Source organism: Squalius cephalus, assembly GCF_949319135.1.
Source record: "Squalius cephalus genome assembly, chromosome: 5".
Taxonomy (NCBI): domain Eukaryota; kingdom Metazoa; phylum Chordata; class Actinopteri; order Cypriniformes; family Leuciscidae; genus Squalius; species Squalius cephalus.
The window spans coordinates 38,037,629-38,057,163 of record NC_137126.1 but is presented as its reverse complement, the minus strand read 5'-3'; the positions used below and the strand labels follow the sequence as shown (position 1 = coordinate 38,057,163).

The 19,535-nt window shown below is 39.8% G+C and overlaps 1 protein-coding gene across 1 annotated transcript in view; it reads left to right on the top strand.

The window, feature by feature from the left end:
• LOC307158160 (uncharacterized protein) overlaps nucleotides 1-8,317 on the top strand; it is a 46,884-nt gene extending 38,567 nt beyond the window's left edge. The window contains exons 20-24 of the mRNA XM_079870496.1: nucleotides 121-314; nucleotides 390-426; nucleotides 606-646; nucleotides 877-908; nucleotides 7,690-8,317. Coding sequence (XP_079726622.1) covers nucleotides 121-314; nucleotides 390-426; nucleotides 606-646; nucleotides 877-908; nucleotides 7,690-7,699 — 314 coding nt within the window. The 3' untranslated portion in view covers nucleotides 7,700-8,317. The remainder of the gene's footprint in view (nucleotides 1-120; nucleotides 315-389; nucleotides 427-605; nucleotides 647-876; nucleotides 909-7,689) is intronic.
• The last annotated feature ends 11,218 nt before the right edge of the window (nucleotides 8,318-19,535 follow it).

Below are 19,535 nucleotides of genomic sequence, written 5' to 3'. Positions count from 1 at the left end.
TCACACTTTTGTAAAAAAAAAAAAAATATATATTTTTTTTTTTTTTTGACTCAAGGTTATACATTTATAAGTATTTCAGATGAATTCATCTTCAATAGATTTGTCTATGTCCTTGAATAGACTCTAAGCTGGTTGTTCTAGTGGTGCTTCATCACACGTTTGACCCAGAGAAAACAGTACCAGACAGCAGCAGATGTGTCAACAGGACAGACATTCTCACAGTGGACCTTCTATTCTATGAGGATACAGGATTACTGGAGTGTCAGAAGAATTCAGATGCAATTGACAAAACTGTGAACTGGTTAATAGTGCAGGTATTTAACAAGATGCTCTGAAATGTTCGAACATGTTACTGTTGACTAATTAAGCTCATGTTGCATTTTTTTTAGGGAAGGGAAATGGGCATCCCGATATCTCCATTACAAAGTAGGTTTACGTCACTTTTTATCAAAAAATAAAACTATATTTAATCTCAAGAAAATGTCTTTTTTTTTTTGTTGCTAAATATAGAAAATAGGATGCTGCTTATGATTTTAGTTTTTTCTGCTGTATGTCCTAATTCACAGGAAAACAATAATTGTAAAACTGTTCTTTATTTAAAACAGACAAATGGAGAGCCCCCAGTCTTTCAAGTTGGTTTTCATGGGTAAGAACAAACTCACTTTTGCTTAATACTGAAATTTACTGTCTAAAAACAATTCTGTAAAACAGTTTAAGTATTTCAGAACATACAACAGCTTTCTGAGGTCCTAGATTGGCATGAGGAACTGATGTAATTTAATAAGTTTTCATTTATAAGATTACATTTTAAATGAACAAAATAGAACAAATGATCTCACTAAATTAGCTTATTAATTTCAGACACTATATTAACAGATTGTGATTATGACTGACAGGCACGTGCACAGGTAGGGCTCAACCTGAGCACATGCCCTTTTTGCCCTTACACTCTGAAGTGCCCTTTTTTTGGTGGTGTTTTTTTTTTTTTTTTTATCAATTCTATTGGTCACCCTTTACGTCTGTCTGTCTGTTTTACAAATATTTAGCCAATGAAAGTTCTTATTAAAACGAGCTTGTGTAAATCTTATTATTCGATCCTCAAGCTGTCAGTAAGCTGATAACTCCGCCCTCTATATTCCCTGAATCAACTGAAGTTCCACAGCAGCCGCACAGTAGACTAGCCTGACTTCGTCATACTCATATTCTAGTCAGAATGTGAGTCTGATACTGCTCCATTATGGCAAGCCATTTAACATTTAAAAGCAAATTTTGACTATCCGGAATTAACATTGTAGATATCAACAATGTCTTTCTGACTAGTCGTAATTACATTTTGGATAGTTGGAATTGTCATTCAAGATATCTGTAACGTAATTGTGACTAGTCGAAATGACAGATAGAGATATCTGTAATTCAGTTTTGACTAGGCAAAACTGAATTACAGATATCTGCAATGACGTCATTGAAAATGACATTCAACTCGTCACACATCTTAAATGACAATTGCAGATATCTGTAATTCAGTTTTGACTAGGCAGAATGAAAGTTAAAGATATCTCAAACGTCATTATGACTAGTGCAAATTATTGTGCATGACGTTGCTCTATTTTACATATCCATTTCCCCTCCCCACCATAATCAAAGAAAAAGTGGGTTAATTTCTTTATTTCTATGAATGGAAGAAGAAAGAAGCAGGCATGGCGTTGGCTGTAATCGAAAAAAACACCAGAAAATGTTTTTTATATACAAAAAAAATAAAATAATTTTTACAATGCTATGTTTATGTTCATGCTTAAAAGGTTGTTGTTGCCGTAAGATTTATGCGTGAAAAAGATTCACACTAATTCACTTTAATAAAGATAATTACATGCATGCTATTATTAGGGCTGTCAAACGATTAATCGCATCCAAAATAAAAGTTTGTTTTTACATAATACATGTGTGTGTACGGTGTATAATTATTTTCTATATATAAATACACACGCATGCATGTATATATTTAAGAAATATTTGCATGTATATACTGTGTATATATATTTATATTATATATAATTTATATTATATATAAATATTTTATATATAAATAACACATTTTCTTAAATATATATATGCATGTGTGTGTATTTATATATAGAAAATAATTATACTCCGTACACAGACATAAATTATGTAAACACAAACTTTTATTTTGGATGCGATTAATCACGATTAATCGTTTGCCAGCCCTAGCTATTATTGAAAGTACAATAACATTAACTTCCTTATGAGAAACAAAGTTCTTAGTTCAGATTAGTTCTTATTTTTTATTTTATTTTTTCAGTTTGAAACAGCATGAAAAAAGACGATTAAAAACTCTGGTTGCTCCGACATGGTGCTAATCAGTGCTAATTAAAGTTAACAGTTAACAGGTGTGATTTGATGATTTGAACAACACGCTCTGCTCCCGCCTAAAGTGTGATGCATGCATACAGATATCTGCAACGTCATTTGGCCTAGTCAAAACTCTAATTCAAGATATCTGTAATTACATTTTGACTAGGCAGAATAAAAGTTACAGATATCTCAAATTTCAGATATCTCTAATCAAACTTAATTTCAAGATATCTTTAACTTGATAATAGATATCTACAGTTAAATTATGACTATCCCTAACTCCAGTTTGAGATATCTACAACGCCATTTTGACTAGACATAACTCCAGTTACAGATATCTACAACGTAATTTCGCCTAGTCAAAACTTAATTTAAGATATCTGAAAAGGAACATGTAGATATCTTGAATTGAGGTGAATTAAAGATATCTTGAACTGGAGTTATGACTAGTCAGAATCTAATTGAAGATATCTCAAACTAGAATTACAGATATCTACAATTCAGTTACAGATATCCGTAATTCACATAGTGGATATCTGCAACTGAATTGTAGATATCTGTAATGATAAACCCCATTCAAATGAATGGCAAAAGTGATGTCATTTGTCCTAGGAAGAATGTCTTTGTGGATATCTGAAATGACAATTATGGATAGGAAGAATGTAGTTGCGGATATCTGAAATGTTCTTTTTGACTAGGCAAAACTGAATTAAAGATATCTGCAACACATATCCAGTCTAGCTTTTAAATGTTAAAATGGCTTGCCATAGCTCCATAGAGATTTGATTATGGGGCGTGTCTCAACCATAGACTGTAAAAAGGTCTCAACCGAACCAGGAAAAAAAAAAAACTCTGCACTCAATTGGATAGACCTACAACCAATCAGAGCAACGGAGTAAATGACGCATGTTCTTCATTCATATTTTCAACCAACAAAATGTCGCGGCTCTCTGTTCCTCTTTTAAAATAAATGCGCTGTGGATATCTTCTATAACAGACGCGATGGCGGAATCTACACATGATGTTTCATAAACAAAGTTTGGGAGGAGCACGTACAAATAATCAATCCAATATCAACTTGTCATCAAACAATACCATGTCTAACGTTACCGAGGAAGCATATTCACTCTGTCAACTTACCTAACACATCCTTGACAGTTTTTCAGCATCCCTCCACCACTCGTGTGAACTCGTGAAATCTCATATAGCCTACGCATTTATTCTATCTGACTTATTTGTAAGTGTGAACTCGTGAAATCTCAATTCTCCAGCTGCAGTCGTCTTTGTTGTAAACTAATTCAAATCAAGCGCTCTTTGGTGACGTGGGTGATTACGTAACCGCAGATCATCTGTCCATCATCGATTAAAGCCCGCCCTGGCAATTTGATTGGCTCGGCCTTCTAGGAGCCGAGCATAATTACTCCTCAACGGATCGAGTCCAGAAGAATCCCATAGAGAGCCTAAGTCCCTCCCCTTCCGGTCGACCACCATGGGACCTTATTTCGGAAAAATATTGTATGGTAGTATAATATTTTGATCTCGTTTGAATTGTGCCCTGATTTACACATATGATGTTTGTCAATTTAAAAGATACATTTTAAAGTCAAGAAAGTCGCAGCTTGATGTAAAACTGCTGAGGTATAAGACTGTGAAAATACGTAATTACAAAGACTACAAACCCAGAAGGCGCACATGCGACGTCATACCTTTTCTCTCAATGAATGAAGCTAACTTTACTGAAGCTAACGTCTGTCATGTTTTCTATAGTCTTACATTATAATCGTAACGTAACGCCGTCATGCCTGAGTGTTTTGAGCCAGAATACACACATACGAGCAATGGATCTTGTGACGTACATAGTGCGAGACGAGAGATGTAGTTCATTGAGCGATTTTCACATAAAACTAAACGTTACTCTTCTGTTTTATGACAAACTGCGACTTTCTTGACTTTCATAATTACCTTTTAAATTGACAAGCATCATATGTGTAGTTCAGGGCACAGTTCAGACGGAATAAAAAGATAAGTTATCTCTCGCCATTGACTTCCATACATATTTTTTCCGAAATAAGGTCCCATGAGCCGGAAGCGGAGGGGCGGGACTTAGGCTCTCTATTAGGGGAAAGTTTTGAAAACTGTTTCTGGGTATTCACTTTTTATTTTACCTACCTTTTGTCTTCTGCATTCTCCTTACCAATGTCTCCTGTTCTTCCTTCAGACTCGTCCCCCAGAAACAGTTCCACAGACCCACCCCCAAACCCCATCTCTTAAAAATTAATAAAGGCTGGTTTCTAAAGTACTTCCTGCCTCTATGTATTAATGCTCATGGGTAGCCTAAATGGGTTCCATTCAGACCTTAACATTAAGTATTTTACAGTTATGTCAACAAGATTCAAAAAGGGATTTTCACCTGGCTAAACCCAATGTTTAGATCTGTTGTGGTGCAAATTAACACATACATAATTAGATTATGCACCATTTGTTCATGTTAACAAACAATTAAAAAAAACTTGTAATACATTTTTTGTTTGTCTTGATGTGAGAGGAAGAATGCGTATGAATAGGCTATATTTGGGTCTTTTTCGAAACTTTCCCCTAATGGGATTCTTCGGGACTTGTTTTTCCTTACTTAGGACATATTGAGGATACAAAATCAGTTGAGTTTGCTTCTGTTGCAATTTGTTCAAGGTTGACCCCCATTTTGGCTTAAAATGACTGAACTAACAGGCAGATCAGATGCAAACAGACCCCAGCCCTTGCATCACCACTGGCTATAGTCAGAGTCAGTGTGGTCAGACTTCAGGACCAGCAACAGCTCAGAGCATCTACCAGACACAGGCAGTCAATCACATACCCAATTCAGGAATTTAAGTTGAGAAGATTTTGCCAGATTAAAAGGATAGTTCACCAAAAAATGAACACAAAAAAAGAATTAAAAATTAAATAATTATAATTAGAAAGAATAATTATAAATTATTATAATGAAAGAATTATGTTGCATTAAATCTTCCTAGGATAAGATTTTATATTGATGGGCAATAAAATTGTTTAAATTTTTCAAGTACATGTCTGCTTGATGCCTGCTATATCTAATTAAAAAAAAAAAATTGTAAATGTGATTTTTTTTTTGTAAATAAATGCAGCTGTTCATAACAGACACATGCTACGGTATCTTATCTCCTTGGTGCTTCAGCTTTGTTTTCTGCAAATATTTTGGATGTTCAACACTTATAGACACAAACAGAGTGACCCAATTCCTTTCATAAGCTTTTCCACTGTGTGTGTGTGTGTGTGTGTGTGTGTGTGTGTGTGTGTGTGTGTACTGTGTACCCCCGCAAGTAGCAGTAGAGTATGTATACTCTAGTTCCGCCACTGTCAAAAACTATATATTGATAAGTAATACAACAACATATAAAAAAAAAAAATTTACCATCGGAAAATCATAATAGGTGCGCCCCCGCGCTGTTTCGTACTGGAACTTACACAAAGCGACGAGTGATACTCGTCACCTAGGTAACATATATTTCTAAGAAGTAAGAAATTTCTTCTTTGATTTATGATTGCTGATACACTTAATTTATTAACATTTAGGCTAATCATGTTATGATAATAATATTAAATGATGGTTAATTCAAGGCTGTTGATATGCACGTTTTCGCTATCTAGCTATTTTTTTTATCTAGTAGGCCTATACTCTCCGCTCGTCCTCACATGTATAAAATGTAGTAAAACATGGTTTTACTACAGTAATGTTGTAGTAGTAACAAAAAAAAAAAAAAAAAATTACAGAAGATCACTGTGAAATTTTATCATGCAGAATGTAATTCATGATTTAGGCTAATTCATTCCAAGGCTTCATTTATTTGATCCAAAATACAGCAAAAACAGTAATATTGTGAAATATTTTTACAATTTAAAATAACTGTTTTCTTTTTGAATATATTTTAAAATATATCTTTTTATATTTCTGTGATCAAAGCTGCATTTTCAGCATCATTACTCCCGTTACTCTTCAGTGTCACGTGATCCTTCAGAAATGCTTTTCACTGCAACTGTACTTTTCACACTATTTTATATATTTTTTCATTGCTGGCTTATTTTAGGGAAAGTGTAGTGAATAAAGAGACCTTCAAGAGACCAACATCCCACAGAAGGTTGCTGTTGTAATTAGGTTTAAAGAAGCCCTTAAAACCCTGTTTATCTATATTATTATTATTATTATGGTTGTTATTAATCGTGAATAAATCTAAAGCTTTTGAGACTATTATTTTGTGTTATTGAAAATGGGAGGGGGGTGCCCTTTTTCAGTTTCAGCACATGCCCCTCAAAAGGTCTGTGCACGGCCCTGATGACTGAACTGTCATAATCAAACTGTCATTATCAATATCTAACTTCACACTGCACAACGAATCTCTTATTTACATTGTGTCTACGCTTTGCTTGTTATAATAAGAGGATTTATGAGCGTGTAGAACTCAATATTTTAAGTTCAAAACAGCGAATTTCGCTGAAAGGGGACAAGCTTGCAACCCTATGAGAAAATGTGTGTCATCTCATTCATTTTTAAAACAAGGTGCTATTTTTTTGTACGTCATAGAGTGGAGGCTGTAAATTCCCCCCATTACATGTTACTGAAATATATCAAAAATAACCAATGAAAATAACTGTTCCTTTGTCTCTGGTAAGCAAAGAAAAAGATCTATTTGCACACAATGGACTTATGAGTGGTCTGAGGCTTTTTATTTTATTTATATCACACTCTACTTTGATAACATGACTTTTGGGAAGAGATTAAGTGCAAACTTTCTAGTTCAAAAACTGTCAAAAATTCTACTAAGTGAAAACCTGACCCAGACAGGCTTCATAATAATATAGTGTGAACTAACAACAGGGGCTGTGTGAGTGGACCAGGTATGTATACAGTATTGTATTTACAGTATACTGTACTGTGACTCAGTGAGATGGAGTCAATTTGTTTAGCTCGGTTGACTATTGCATGCAACTGATATCATTGTATCATGGGTGTTTGGGGTCTTCACTGATGATGAAGGACAGTGAAATGTTCATCTTATTCAGTGGGACACAGAATTAAAAATATTTAATAGCAATTATCTGAAAAAAATCTAGTGAGGAAAAATCGAGTGACTGCCAAATAAACAGAAATTAAATGTATAAAGTCTCAAACTTTCTACAGCAGATAAGGTGACCTGATTTTATAGAATAAGTATTATCTATTGCAGACTTTAAACATAGTATGTTTCAAATGGTTAATCGTACATCACAATAACAGTAAAGTCTGTGCTTTGTATATTTTAGTGATCTTTAAGGAGGGGGAGTAGAATGAGACTGAAGATAAATACACACCTATCGCTCCATCCACCATTCAGAGAGATCCTGTGCCTCTGAGAGCTACATACTGTACATCCTATGAAAAACTTTTTTATCAGATGTCATTGTCTCATTGTATTTTGTTGACTTATAGCATGTACTTAAAGTTGTATAGGCTACAAAAGTCCAGTGTATTGACTAGCATTTACAAGCCATATATACTGCATAATTCACACGTCCTGCTGGTTACTAGTGCATGAAAATAAATAATTATTTGAAATAAATGAGCTGACAATGAGTGTACAAAAGAAGTAAAACTCTCGCCACCTTGCTGCAAAGCTCTTGAATGACCATCAAACTAATGTTCAGTTCTTCTGTCAATGCAATGCTTCATGTTCATATAGAGGCAAATATATATTTGGGTTTTTTTGTATTTCATTGAGAGACTTTCATTGAAGTATCTCAGTGGTGTCCATTTTAATATACTTTATCATATGTTCATCTGTGTGGTGTATTGATAGATTCTATCTGCTAATGTGCCTTTCCTCTAAATCTTTGCCTGTAATAAAAAAAAACACTGATCATTACAAATCACAGTAAATAAGGTGTATAACTGTAAAAATCTGTTTGCGTCTTTTGTTTAACTGTGGAAATGTACTAAGGTGTGTATTTATTGTGGTGGTAATAATAATAATGTTTAAATTAAGAATTCGTAGACCTAAAATGTACAGATATATTCTGACTTGCCATTTTTTAAAAGTTCTTTTATATCATTCTGTTTAGGAGCATTGCGTGGGTGTAGCTTTGTTTTGCCAATACGAAATGAAATTTGTAATGTAGAAAAAAACCAAGCCCGTTATTTTACACTTAAATACATTCTTGAATGAGACCGTAAATAGGGTGTAATTATTAGACACTTTTAACCCTCTATATGAGACTAATTATGAAATCACAGCTAGAAAAAAAATTATTACTTTATATTTTACATATATTTAAGGCTAAAATCATATTCCAAAATTTATTTTCAAAATCTGACCTTTGATCTTTTTGTAGATTTTCGTCATTCATAACTTTGTCCTATTAGCGTAAATACTTTTGACAAATTGTCTTAATCTTCACACTCATTCAAATGCATTTTCACTATCTGAAAGGTGAAAAGGTCTTAGTGTTTCAAAAAACATTAAAAAGCTTTATTAACATTCTATTTCACATTGTGCAATGTCTCGGTTAAGGAGGGAACGAACGAGAGACGTTACGTCGATGTGACAACGTAATTGGGATCACTTCAGGGAACCCTATCATCTTAGAGTGTCAACAGAACGAGTCAATAAACGCTGGCGCGCCCCGGCCCGCAGCGCGGGTATCAACCATAGACAGTAAAAGAAATGGACACAGCAACCCCATTGGATTCAATGGAGAAAAGTGAAGTCAATTAGAAGCACTCACTTCCTGATGGCTGACCGTACTACGCAGACTCAAACTGAGCTTGACGACGTAGATGTGACGTGAGCAACCCGTCTGTATTCTAGTAGCTGTGCCAAGAGAAATCTGAATCATTACCTTCCGAAACTTGCAGAGATGGAGAGTGTGAGTAGGAGGTGCCCATGATCTAGGAGCAGGAGAAACTTTTGCTAAGTATTCTGATTAATAATTTTGTCATTTTGCCTCCACATCCCCCTGATTGCCCGCGAGCTTCTCCTCCTGTCCACACGGTAATCTCTCTTCTGTGCGACAGAGAGTCGCGTGGTTATGACACAATCGTTAGCCTATTTTTACAAAAACGGCTTCTACGGGGCCATAACGTAAGATACAAGGTAATGGAGCCTTTTATACATTTTCGTGTTTCTTTAGAAATAAATAATGGACAAATAGAGTCTTTAAACGCCTCAGATGTAAAGTTATTCGCTGTCAAAGTGACGCCAAAATGAATGTCAATGGAATGCTAACAGCAGGTGGGGGTCCGCCAATCAATGGCTGCACCTGGGGAAGCTTCAATGTTTTCCGAAACATTGGCCCCCTGGTATAAACACGGAAGCGGACGCACGCACCTTTGTTTTTCGTTGAGGAACCAAGATAGTGACGGCCGTACAGCGATGGTCAGCAATGGTGGCGAAGGGACATAACGTCTACCTTCAGGGAACGAGGGTTAAATTAGGGATGGGCAAATGAAGCCTCATGAAGCACTGAGGCTTTCCCCTGAATGTTTCGGGAAAAGATTCGAAGCATCAAGAGTGTCAAAACAGCGTCATCTTGTGGCAGGTCAAATTTATAGCAGCCATGTTTATGAGCAGCTGAGTGCGTAGCACCGTTGTTTTATCCATTATGCACAAATAAAAGCCTAACAATGCTAAATGATCAGTTTTCTGATACTATATTTCACATATTAAAGTGTGGCAATTAAATAAATGTAACAATTATATTAATACTATACAGAAATAAAAATACCAACAGAGTTGCTTGATGCAAGTAACTGTTGGTCTAATTATTTTATGCTTCTGTAAAGTTTAGAAGTGGAGTTCATATTTCATATTTGAAAGTTGTAATGCTCAGAATTTAATATAATTTATATTTGAGTTAATTTACTAGAAATGTATTTACAATGTTTAGTCAGTTAATCATTTACATATTTATGTTACACAATTATTTACATATTTATGTGTTTACATATTTAACACAGTCAGGATATTCTGCTGAATCTGCCTCTCTGATTCCCTCACATTTACCTCAGTCTAAGTTCTCGCTTCTGATTGGTTAGTTCAGTCACATGGAAGGTCCGAACAAGGAAGTGTTGTTGTTGCGAGTAGTGTTCAGTAAAGTACCACTTGAGAAAGTCATTCGTCTCCATCCTGCTGTTTATTGTCATAAAGAGTGATCCACCACCACATACTGAACCTTCACGTTACATTTGGTGGCAGTGTGGTGTTATTTTAGTGGTGATTTGGTGAGTTTTATTCCTACGAACTGTGGATGTAGTCACTTTTTTTTTGTGCCATCTGGATTTTACACTCTTTTACCCCTTTTCCACCAAGGCAGAGCTGGTGCTGGTTCGGAGCCAGAGCCTAGTTTCAAATCGGTTCTTTGTTTTTCCACCGCCAAAGCACCAGCTCCGAACCAGTAAAACTGGTTCTTAAGTAGCACCAAATCATTGCAGGGTCTAGAACGGAGCCAAGAAAGAACCGCTTGCGTCAGGGGCTGGGGGCGGGGTTACCGTGACCAACAAGACGAATAGAAACTTGTGACCGCCATTTTTAAATAGCAGCTAGTCGAGCTAATAGCAGCTCGATTATGATATCCGTCTATGTAAGTTACGGCGAGCTGCACGAACGCATTGGATTCCGATGTATTTTTGCAAACCCATGAGCATCCATAGTATTGCAACGTCCGTTATCATTGATGGCTTGTTCGAGATGCATCGGAGCGGCGAGGACCGATCGGAGCTGCGGGAGTGTTTGGAGAGCATACGACTCATTGTGCTTTTAGATCGTTATCGCAGTGCTTTGATGTCATGCGGCGATCGATCTGCGAGAAGCCGATGCATCTCGAACAAGCCTGGCGTGTTTGTGTTTGGCGCTACCGCACTAGCGGTTGCTGGGCAACATGAGACGTATACAGTGACGTAAGATCTGGCTCTGTTGTGGCTCTCTAGCCGGTGGAAAGGCAAACCGGTACTTAGTAAGCTCGTCAGTCGAACCAACTATAAACCAGCTTTGGCCCTGGCTCTGAACCAGCACCCGGTTCTTGTTGGTGGAAAAGGGGTATTTGAGAGCAGTGGATTACCTAAAAACTAGTTTGGAGATATTAATGGACTTTTTCAGTATTTTTTTTTTTTTCTACTTTACTGCTTTTTGTGATTTTTTGACTGGACATTTTGTCACCATATCGGCTGATGAAAGTGAAGCTGTGCTGCAGTCTCCTCCCTCACAACGACGGCGAGATGCTACATCGACAGGTGCTGCTTCTCTAGCCACACGCGCTGTCTCCATTGCCCTGAAAATTGATCTTCCACCTGCTTTTAAAGGAGATGGGACTGAATCATTCACAAGTCGGTCTCAACGTTTTGAAGTGGCAGTGCAAGCTATGAGTTCAACGGATACGGATCTGCCTATGCTGATGGCCTCCGTTCTCCCTACTAAAAATTGTGCCGCTTTGTTGCTGGCTTGGACCCAAATCTTCAGTCAAAAGTCCATGAGATGGGTGTGGAGGATCTTGAGGAAGCCCTGCGTATCGCCAGCCGCTGTGAGAGAGCACGTGCAGCGCTCCAACTGACAACTATAGGGTCTCCACACACTCAATCTTCAGAGCAGGTAGCTATGGTTCGTCCTAAACCTACTGATGGCAAGCTTCTGCATGCAGTTGAGCAACTGACTCTTACTGTCAACAGCTTACAAAGTGAAGTACACCTGTTACGAGAGAAACACAGTTACCTATCTCAGCGTGTAGACTCCAAACCTGAAAGGTTTTCCTCCGACGATGCTCGATACAGTGCACGCAGTGTCTCTCCACAACCCTACCATAACAGACAACACCGCAGAGACAATTACTTACCTGAGCAGCATCATGGTCGTCATCCAGGGTCCTGCTATGAACGCTGTCCTCCTTCCCCTGTTACTCAGAGAGACCATCAACGGCATGACAATGACAGACGTGACCGGCATCGCTCTCCCTCACGCCAGTCCTATCAGTACTCCAGGTATGGTCGCCATGACGATGATGACACGAACAGATACAGACGCAGCCCTAGTCCTGCTCCACAGGGAAACAGAGATGCAAGTCCACACGCTAGAGGCAGTGTTCGCTTCCAGTCTCCTGAAAGATATCCACACTCTGGCTCCAACCATCAGGGAAACTTCTATTAGCTGCTGTTGAGGGGCAAACATCAGCTACTGTCTCACAGCCCCAGAATGATTCCCCCAAGTTAATGCCTGACAAGACTGACTCACACCCTGATGATTCTGTCTCTTCTACAATCTTGACTATTGTTGAGGGCATTGAAGTGTGCACTTTAATTGACTCTGGTTCTACTGTCTCCATTGTGAGCAAAGATTTTCGTAACTCTCACCCAGCATTGAGAAAACGCCCCATGACACCCTCCTCTCTGCCAGCTCGCTCAGTCAATGGACAGTGCCTGGACATTTTAGGCAAGTTAACGATTGGGATCAGACTTGGACATCAGGTATGGCAACAGGACTTTGAAATTCTCAGAGTCATTCTTGGTTTTGATTTTCTGCGGAAACACCATGCCCTCCTTGACATCAACAACAAAATGCTGCAACTTTGGGACATGAAAATTTCTCTCCTGCCAAAAGGACATGAAGTGGCCGCCTGCTGTAATGTGTCTGTGCTAGCACCCACTAAGATTCCAGCTATGAGTGAAACCCTCATCACAGCCTGTGTGTCAGCAGCTACACCTGCTTCTCCCATGCCAACTGACTACTATGATGTTCTCATGCCCAACCCATCGTGTGACATCATTGTGGCACATTCTCTCAGTGAGGTTCAAAATGGCACAACTGTTGTTCGAATCTTAAATCCCTCCAGAGATGACGTTGAGCTGCATTCAGGTCAACACCTGGGTGAGTTTCATTCGGCTTCATCTGTTGACATCATATCAGGTGAAGGGACAGGGTGTGCAACCTCCCCCGTACATGATTTAGCTCCATCTGTCCAGATAAATGACAGCGACCTGCCACCTTCCCAAGTTCAGTCTCTGAAATCACTGCTTCAGAAATACTCAGCAGTATTCAGTAAACACTCAGAGGACAGAGGTCGCACGAGCATCATCAAGCATCAAATCCGCACCGGTGATGCCACACCAATTTAATAGAGAGCCTACAGAGTGACACCAGAACAGAGAGCTGAAATACAGACTCAAGTTGAAAACCTGTTAAAAGCAGATGTCATTGAAGAAGAAAGCTACAGTCCCTGGGCTGCACCATTTGTTTTGGTGCGCAAGAAAAATGGCACATGGCGTTTCTGCCTGGACTACAGAAAACTCAATGCAGTGACAATCAAAGATTCCCACCCTCTTCCGAGAGTCGACGACGCACTGGATGCTTTGTCGGGCTCTGCCTGGTTCTCCACAATGGACCTGCAACATGGCTATTGGCAAGTTGAGCTGCAGGAGGAAGACCGTGAAAAAACAGCATTCACAACAGGTATTGGCTTTTATCACTTTAAAGTTATGCCAGTGGGTCTCACCAACGCTCCAGCCACATGCCAGCGCTTGATGGAAATGGTACTTTGTTGTCTCCCATGGAAAACCTGGCTAGTGTATTTGGATGATGTCCTCATCTACAGCCGCTCTTTCAGTGAACATCTCCAGCACCTGGAAGAAATTTTCTCCAGAGTCCAGTTAAGTGGCCTGAAGCTGAATCCCTCAAAATGTTGTTTTGCCAGAGATCAGGTACAGTTTCTGGGCCATGTTGGATCCAAAGACAGCATTCAGCCAGACCCGCGAAATGTGAAAAGTGTTCAAGACTGGCCTATTCCACGGTCAGCTACAGAAGTAAGAGCGTTTCTGTGACTTTGTTCATATTACCGCAAGTTCATCCGAAGCTTTGCACATCACAGTGTCCCCCTACACGCCCTCACAGAGAAGAATGCACCTTTCCAATGGACTTTTCAATGTCAGGATGCATTCACTTACCTGAAACATGCACTCACAAACCCTCCAGTGGTTGCATTCCCTGACTTTACTGTGCCATTCTCCCTCTACACAGATGCTTCAGGCTCTGCTATTGGTGCTGTGCTTGCTCAGAGACAAGGGAATCAAGAAAAAGTGGTTGCTTATGCTAGTCATGTCCTCACAAAAGCAGAAAGAAAATGGTCAACATATGACAGAGAACTCTGGGCCATTGTCTGGGCCGTGCGACATTTCCGCCACTACCTTTACAAACAGCCCTTTGTTATTGTCACTGACCACAAACCTCTCCTGGGTCTCAGAAAAATACCCATTGACAATGACAGAACTGGTCGTCGTGCACACTGGGCTCTTGAACTTGATCCTTTTGAATGGACTGTAATTCACAAGGATGGCCACAGTCACCTCAATGCAGATGCAGTAGCCGCTTTCCGACCAAGTAGTTCTAGGAACTTAGTTCTAGGAACTTTCCACTTCTAAACAGTTCTAAGAACTACTCTCCCCCAAACTCGGGTTTGCTGTTTGCGTTCGCACTGGCCAAGTGGCCATAGGAACTGGTAGGAGGGGTAAGGGAGTGACGCAAGCACGGTGACTTTTATTTTGAAGGCGCAACAGACCTTTATTTCGGCGGCGCTGAGAACGCCAGAGCAAACAATGCTCGCATTCTCTGTGTTTATTAGTTAGCGATCTGTCTAACAGTACTGTTTAATATCATATTAGATAGAACTGTTATAGAAAGTAGACAGTATATGAAAAAAGGTTATTAGCCTACATAATCATGTTTGGCTTGGTCCCCTCAAAGTTGCGTTGGATTTTCTATTCAGCATTTAAGGTTTAGAGACCCATCTATCACTGTTTTCCATGTTTGTATAGTTAGTTTATGGAGTAAATATATAGGCTACAATGTGTTTACATTCTAGCTGTTTTAAAAATGGCGGGTGCTGGTGTTCCGCGTGCGTTCGGTCAATCAGCGTACACTAACGTCACGGATAGTTCCTATAGTGCTGGTTTAGACCCTACTCTGAAGTAGGACCTAAATTAGTTCCTACAAATGGAGTTCCTAGAACTAAAATCGTTCCTAGTTCCTGCGGTGCGAACACGCCGACATCCGGGTACTATAGCCAATAGTTCTAGGAACTGTGAAAAGGTTCCTCCGGTCGGAAAGCGGCTAATGTCACGTCACCCTGCTGACATCAGACCAATAGAGCAGAGCACCTTCTCCAGTGCTCCTGGTAATCCACACTCTGACAAGAGACATTCTAGTCTGAGTCCTGTGAGTCTGTCTAGTCCTGTCAGTTTTGTACATCACAGCCTCTGCAGTAGGCTACTGATACAAAGCCAGTTTGCTGTAACCTGACTGGACCACAGCCTCCTCCAGCCTCCTCACAGTGTGTTTCACAGTCTGTCTCCTCCCCATTTGTGCTTCAGTTCCCTGAAGAGGATTTCAAAAAGGAACAACAGCGAGACTCCATACTGTCAGAGGTCATTCGCTGGACAGTTAAAGGACAGAAACCACCATACTGGTGCATGATCCATCAGTTTTTGCTAATTTTAGACCCATCTCTAGACTTTCGTTCTTGTCTAAATTACTCGAAAAGGTTGTATTTGAACAGTTGAATGTATTTTTATGTTTAAATGGTATCCACTAAGTGTTTCAGTCTGGTTTTAAGTCTTTGCATAGTACAGAAACTGCATTGTTGAGGGTTTCAAATGATTTGTTACTTACCACTGACTCAGGGAATTGTGGGATTTTATTATTATTGGACCTTTCAGCTGCATTTGATACCTTAGACCATAGGACTTTAATTTTACGTTTAGAAGAATGTGTTGGTGTTGAGGGTATTGCGTTGGCATGGTTTAAGTCGTATTTGTCCGAAAGAACATTTGCAGTTCGCCTTGGAGAATTTGTCTCCTCTACGGCTTCTCTCACGTCTGGGGTCCCCCAGGGCTCCATTTTGGGGCCTATGTTGTTCGCCTTGTATTTACTGCCCCTGGGTCATATTTTTAGGAAATTTGGAATCTCGTTTCATGTCTATGCAGATGACACCCAAATTTATTTGCCTTTGAAAAGAAAAGACACTTGCACTTTAGCGCCTTTACTCCAGTTTCTCGAGGAAATTAAAGCTTGGATGGCACAGAACTTTTTATGTTTTAATGAAAACAAAACAGAGGTTATGCTTTTTACTCCCGGTGGTACTTATGAATCACTAAATTTTAATCTTGGTGAGTTGAATCCACTAGTGAAACCTTATGTCAAAAATCTAGGTTTCACTATGGATTGTGATTTTAAATTGGATAAACAGATTAACTTGGTAGTTAAATCGAGCTTTTTCCAATTGAGACAACTCACCAAGGTGAAATCATTTCTGTCTTCTAGAGACTTTGAAAGACTTCTCCACATTTTTATCTCATCGCGTCTAGATTATTGTAATGGCCTCTATATAGGCATTAGTCAGGCCTCTCTTTCTAGACTGCAGAGGGTTCAGAATGCTGCAGCTCGCTTGTTAACAGGGACACGAAAGCGTGAACATATTACACCTGTTCTTTCCTCTCTTCACTGGTTGCCAATCTATTTTAGAATTAACTTCAAAATTTTGATGTTTGTTTTTAAATCACTTCATGGCCTTGCTCCTAAGTATATGTCAGAACTGATTAGGCAATACGCTCCGTCAAGAGCGCTTAGGTCTGCTGACCATTTGCTTTTGGTTGTCCCTCGGGTGAAATTAAAAAGCAGAGGTGAAAGAGCATTTGCTGTAGCAGGACCGAAGCTCTGGAATAGTTTGCCCCTGCACATCAGACAGGCTCAAACCCTTGCTATTTTTAAATCGAATCTCAAAACTCACTACTACAGTTTGGCATTTGACGCTATGTGAGAGTATTGTTTTATTGTTTTGTTTTTATTCCTTTTAAGTCATTTTGGTTGTTTGCATTATTGATAAAGGATATGTATGTACAGCACTTTGTTAAACACCTGTTGTTTTTAAAAAGTGCTATATAAATAAACTTTGACTTTTAACTTTGACATGAAAAAACACATACTTGCTGAGAAGGCACTTTGGCACAAGTTCCACAGACTTACCTTTCATAATGGTGTACTCTGCCGTAAAGTTTTCAACCCATCCACAACATCAGTGCTCCATCAACTGATTGTCCCTCATGCTTTGAAAGACACTGTTCTGCAGATGTTGCATGGAAATCCTGTAACTGGTCATCCATCTGCTGATAAGGTCCTGAAACGTGCTCAACAACTGTGCTACTGGCCCTTTATGTCACGTGACATCAAGATGTGGTGCAAGCAATGTACTCCATGTGACGCCAGACGGAGTCCCACACCTCATCACAGAGCTCCAATGAAAACAATTGTTGCTACTGAGCCATTCCAAAAGGTTGCAGCTGACATACTTGAGCTCCCCATCACGAGTCGTGGCAACAGGTATGTGCTTGTTGTCCAAGATTATTTCTCCAAGTATGTCAATCTCTATGCCATTCCAGACCAGCGCTCCATAACAGTTGCGAAATGTCTGCTTGAAAACTTCATCTGTGAACATGGCATCCCAGAAATGCTTCACACTGATCAGGGAAGTCAGTTTGAGTCTGACCTGGTGAAACATCTGTTTGAATTGCTGGGCGTGCAGAAAACACGAACCAGCCCATATCATCCTCAGTGTGACGGCATGATTGAGAGGTTCAACAGGACACTTATTGATCAGTTAGCCAAGACACTTCTTCAGCAGCCTGGTGAATGGGATGACTGCCTCAACCAAGTTACTTTGGCTTACAATACCAACCCACACTCTACAACAGGTTTCACACCATTCTTCCTCACACATGGTCATGAAGCCAGGATGCCTGCCAACATGCTGTTACCTAACAACACACCATCTTCGTCTACTACGGGTTCTCCTGCTGACTATGTTGCACAATTGACGCAGAAACTTCAGTCCGCTTTCAGTTCTGCTGCATGGAACAGAGATTGTGCCCACAATCAGCAGAAACGACAGTATGACTAGAGTGTTAAGCACACTCCCTATGTTCCTGGAGACCTTGTCTGGCCTCACTACAGCAAAACAAAAACTCGCTCCTCACTGGAAAGGCCCCTTTGAAATATTAGAGTGCCTTGGATCTGATGTGGATTCTCCTGGAGTGACATACAGGATTCACTACCTCCTGGATCAGTCTGATAAGTCCCAGATTGTCCACTACAACCGTCTCAGACCCTACCATGCTCCTGCGCCAGATCGTGGACATGAGACACCTACATGTGACTCTTTGCAGTCTCAACTCCCTCGTTTGACTGCATTGTCAGGTGCTTTGTCCTTTAAGCCTTCAAACTTGGCAGCCACGAAGAGCTACACCTTATCTGGCCACAGCAGTACTCCCTCATTAGTTCCTCCTACTGGCCATCCACAACCCCAACCACAGCCCCAATCCCGCTCTCCCCTGACTCAGTCTTGGTCTTTTTTTCAGTGAAAGATGCGCTGTCAATAAGTGAAGGACTGATAATTCTGGGCAGACGCATTTGTATTCCAAGTGAACTGAGCCAGGACATCCTTGAGCGCATCCACGAAGGCCATCTAGGGTTGACAAAATGCAGAGAACGTGCAAATTCATCCGTATGGTGGCCTGGTATATCATCGGATATAAATAACAAAATTGACTTGTGTAGGGCTATATTCTGTCGTGAAAACAGGAAAACACAAAGGAAAGAGCCACTGAAGTAAACCCCGCTACCTGACAGACCGTGGCAGCGCGTGGCTATAGATATTTGTGAGAACAAGGGCCAGATGTATCTGATTGTTTCGGATTATTAATCACGCTTCATAGAGATTCTTCTGCCAAAGACAACAACGGCGCAGGTGATAAACAGACAGCAAGCTACGTTTGCGAGATTTGGAATACCGGAGCAGATCATGAGTGATAACGGTCTGCAATTTACTAGTGAGGCATGGACTTCATTTAAGGAAAAATCTGACTTTGAACGTCACATCGAGCCTGCACGACCCGCAGGCAAACGGGCATACTGAGCGTGCTGTCCAAGTAGCCAAACGCATCCTCAGACAGGATGACCCACTCCTCACTTTGATGTGTTACCGCAACACCACATTCATCTACAGGGGTAAGCCCTGACGAATTGTTGATAGGCAGGAAAATTCGTACCACACTGCCTACGTTGAAGAAAAACCTGCAGCCAAAG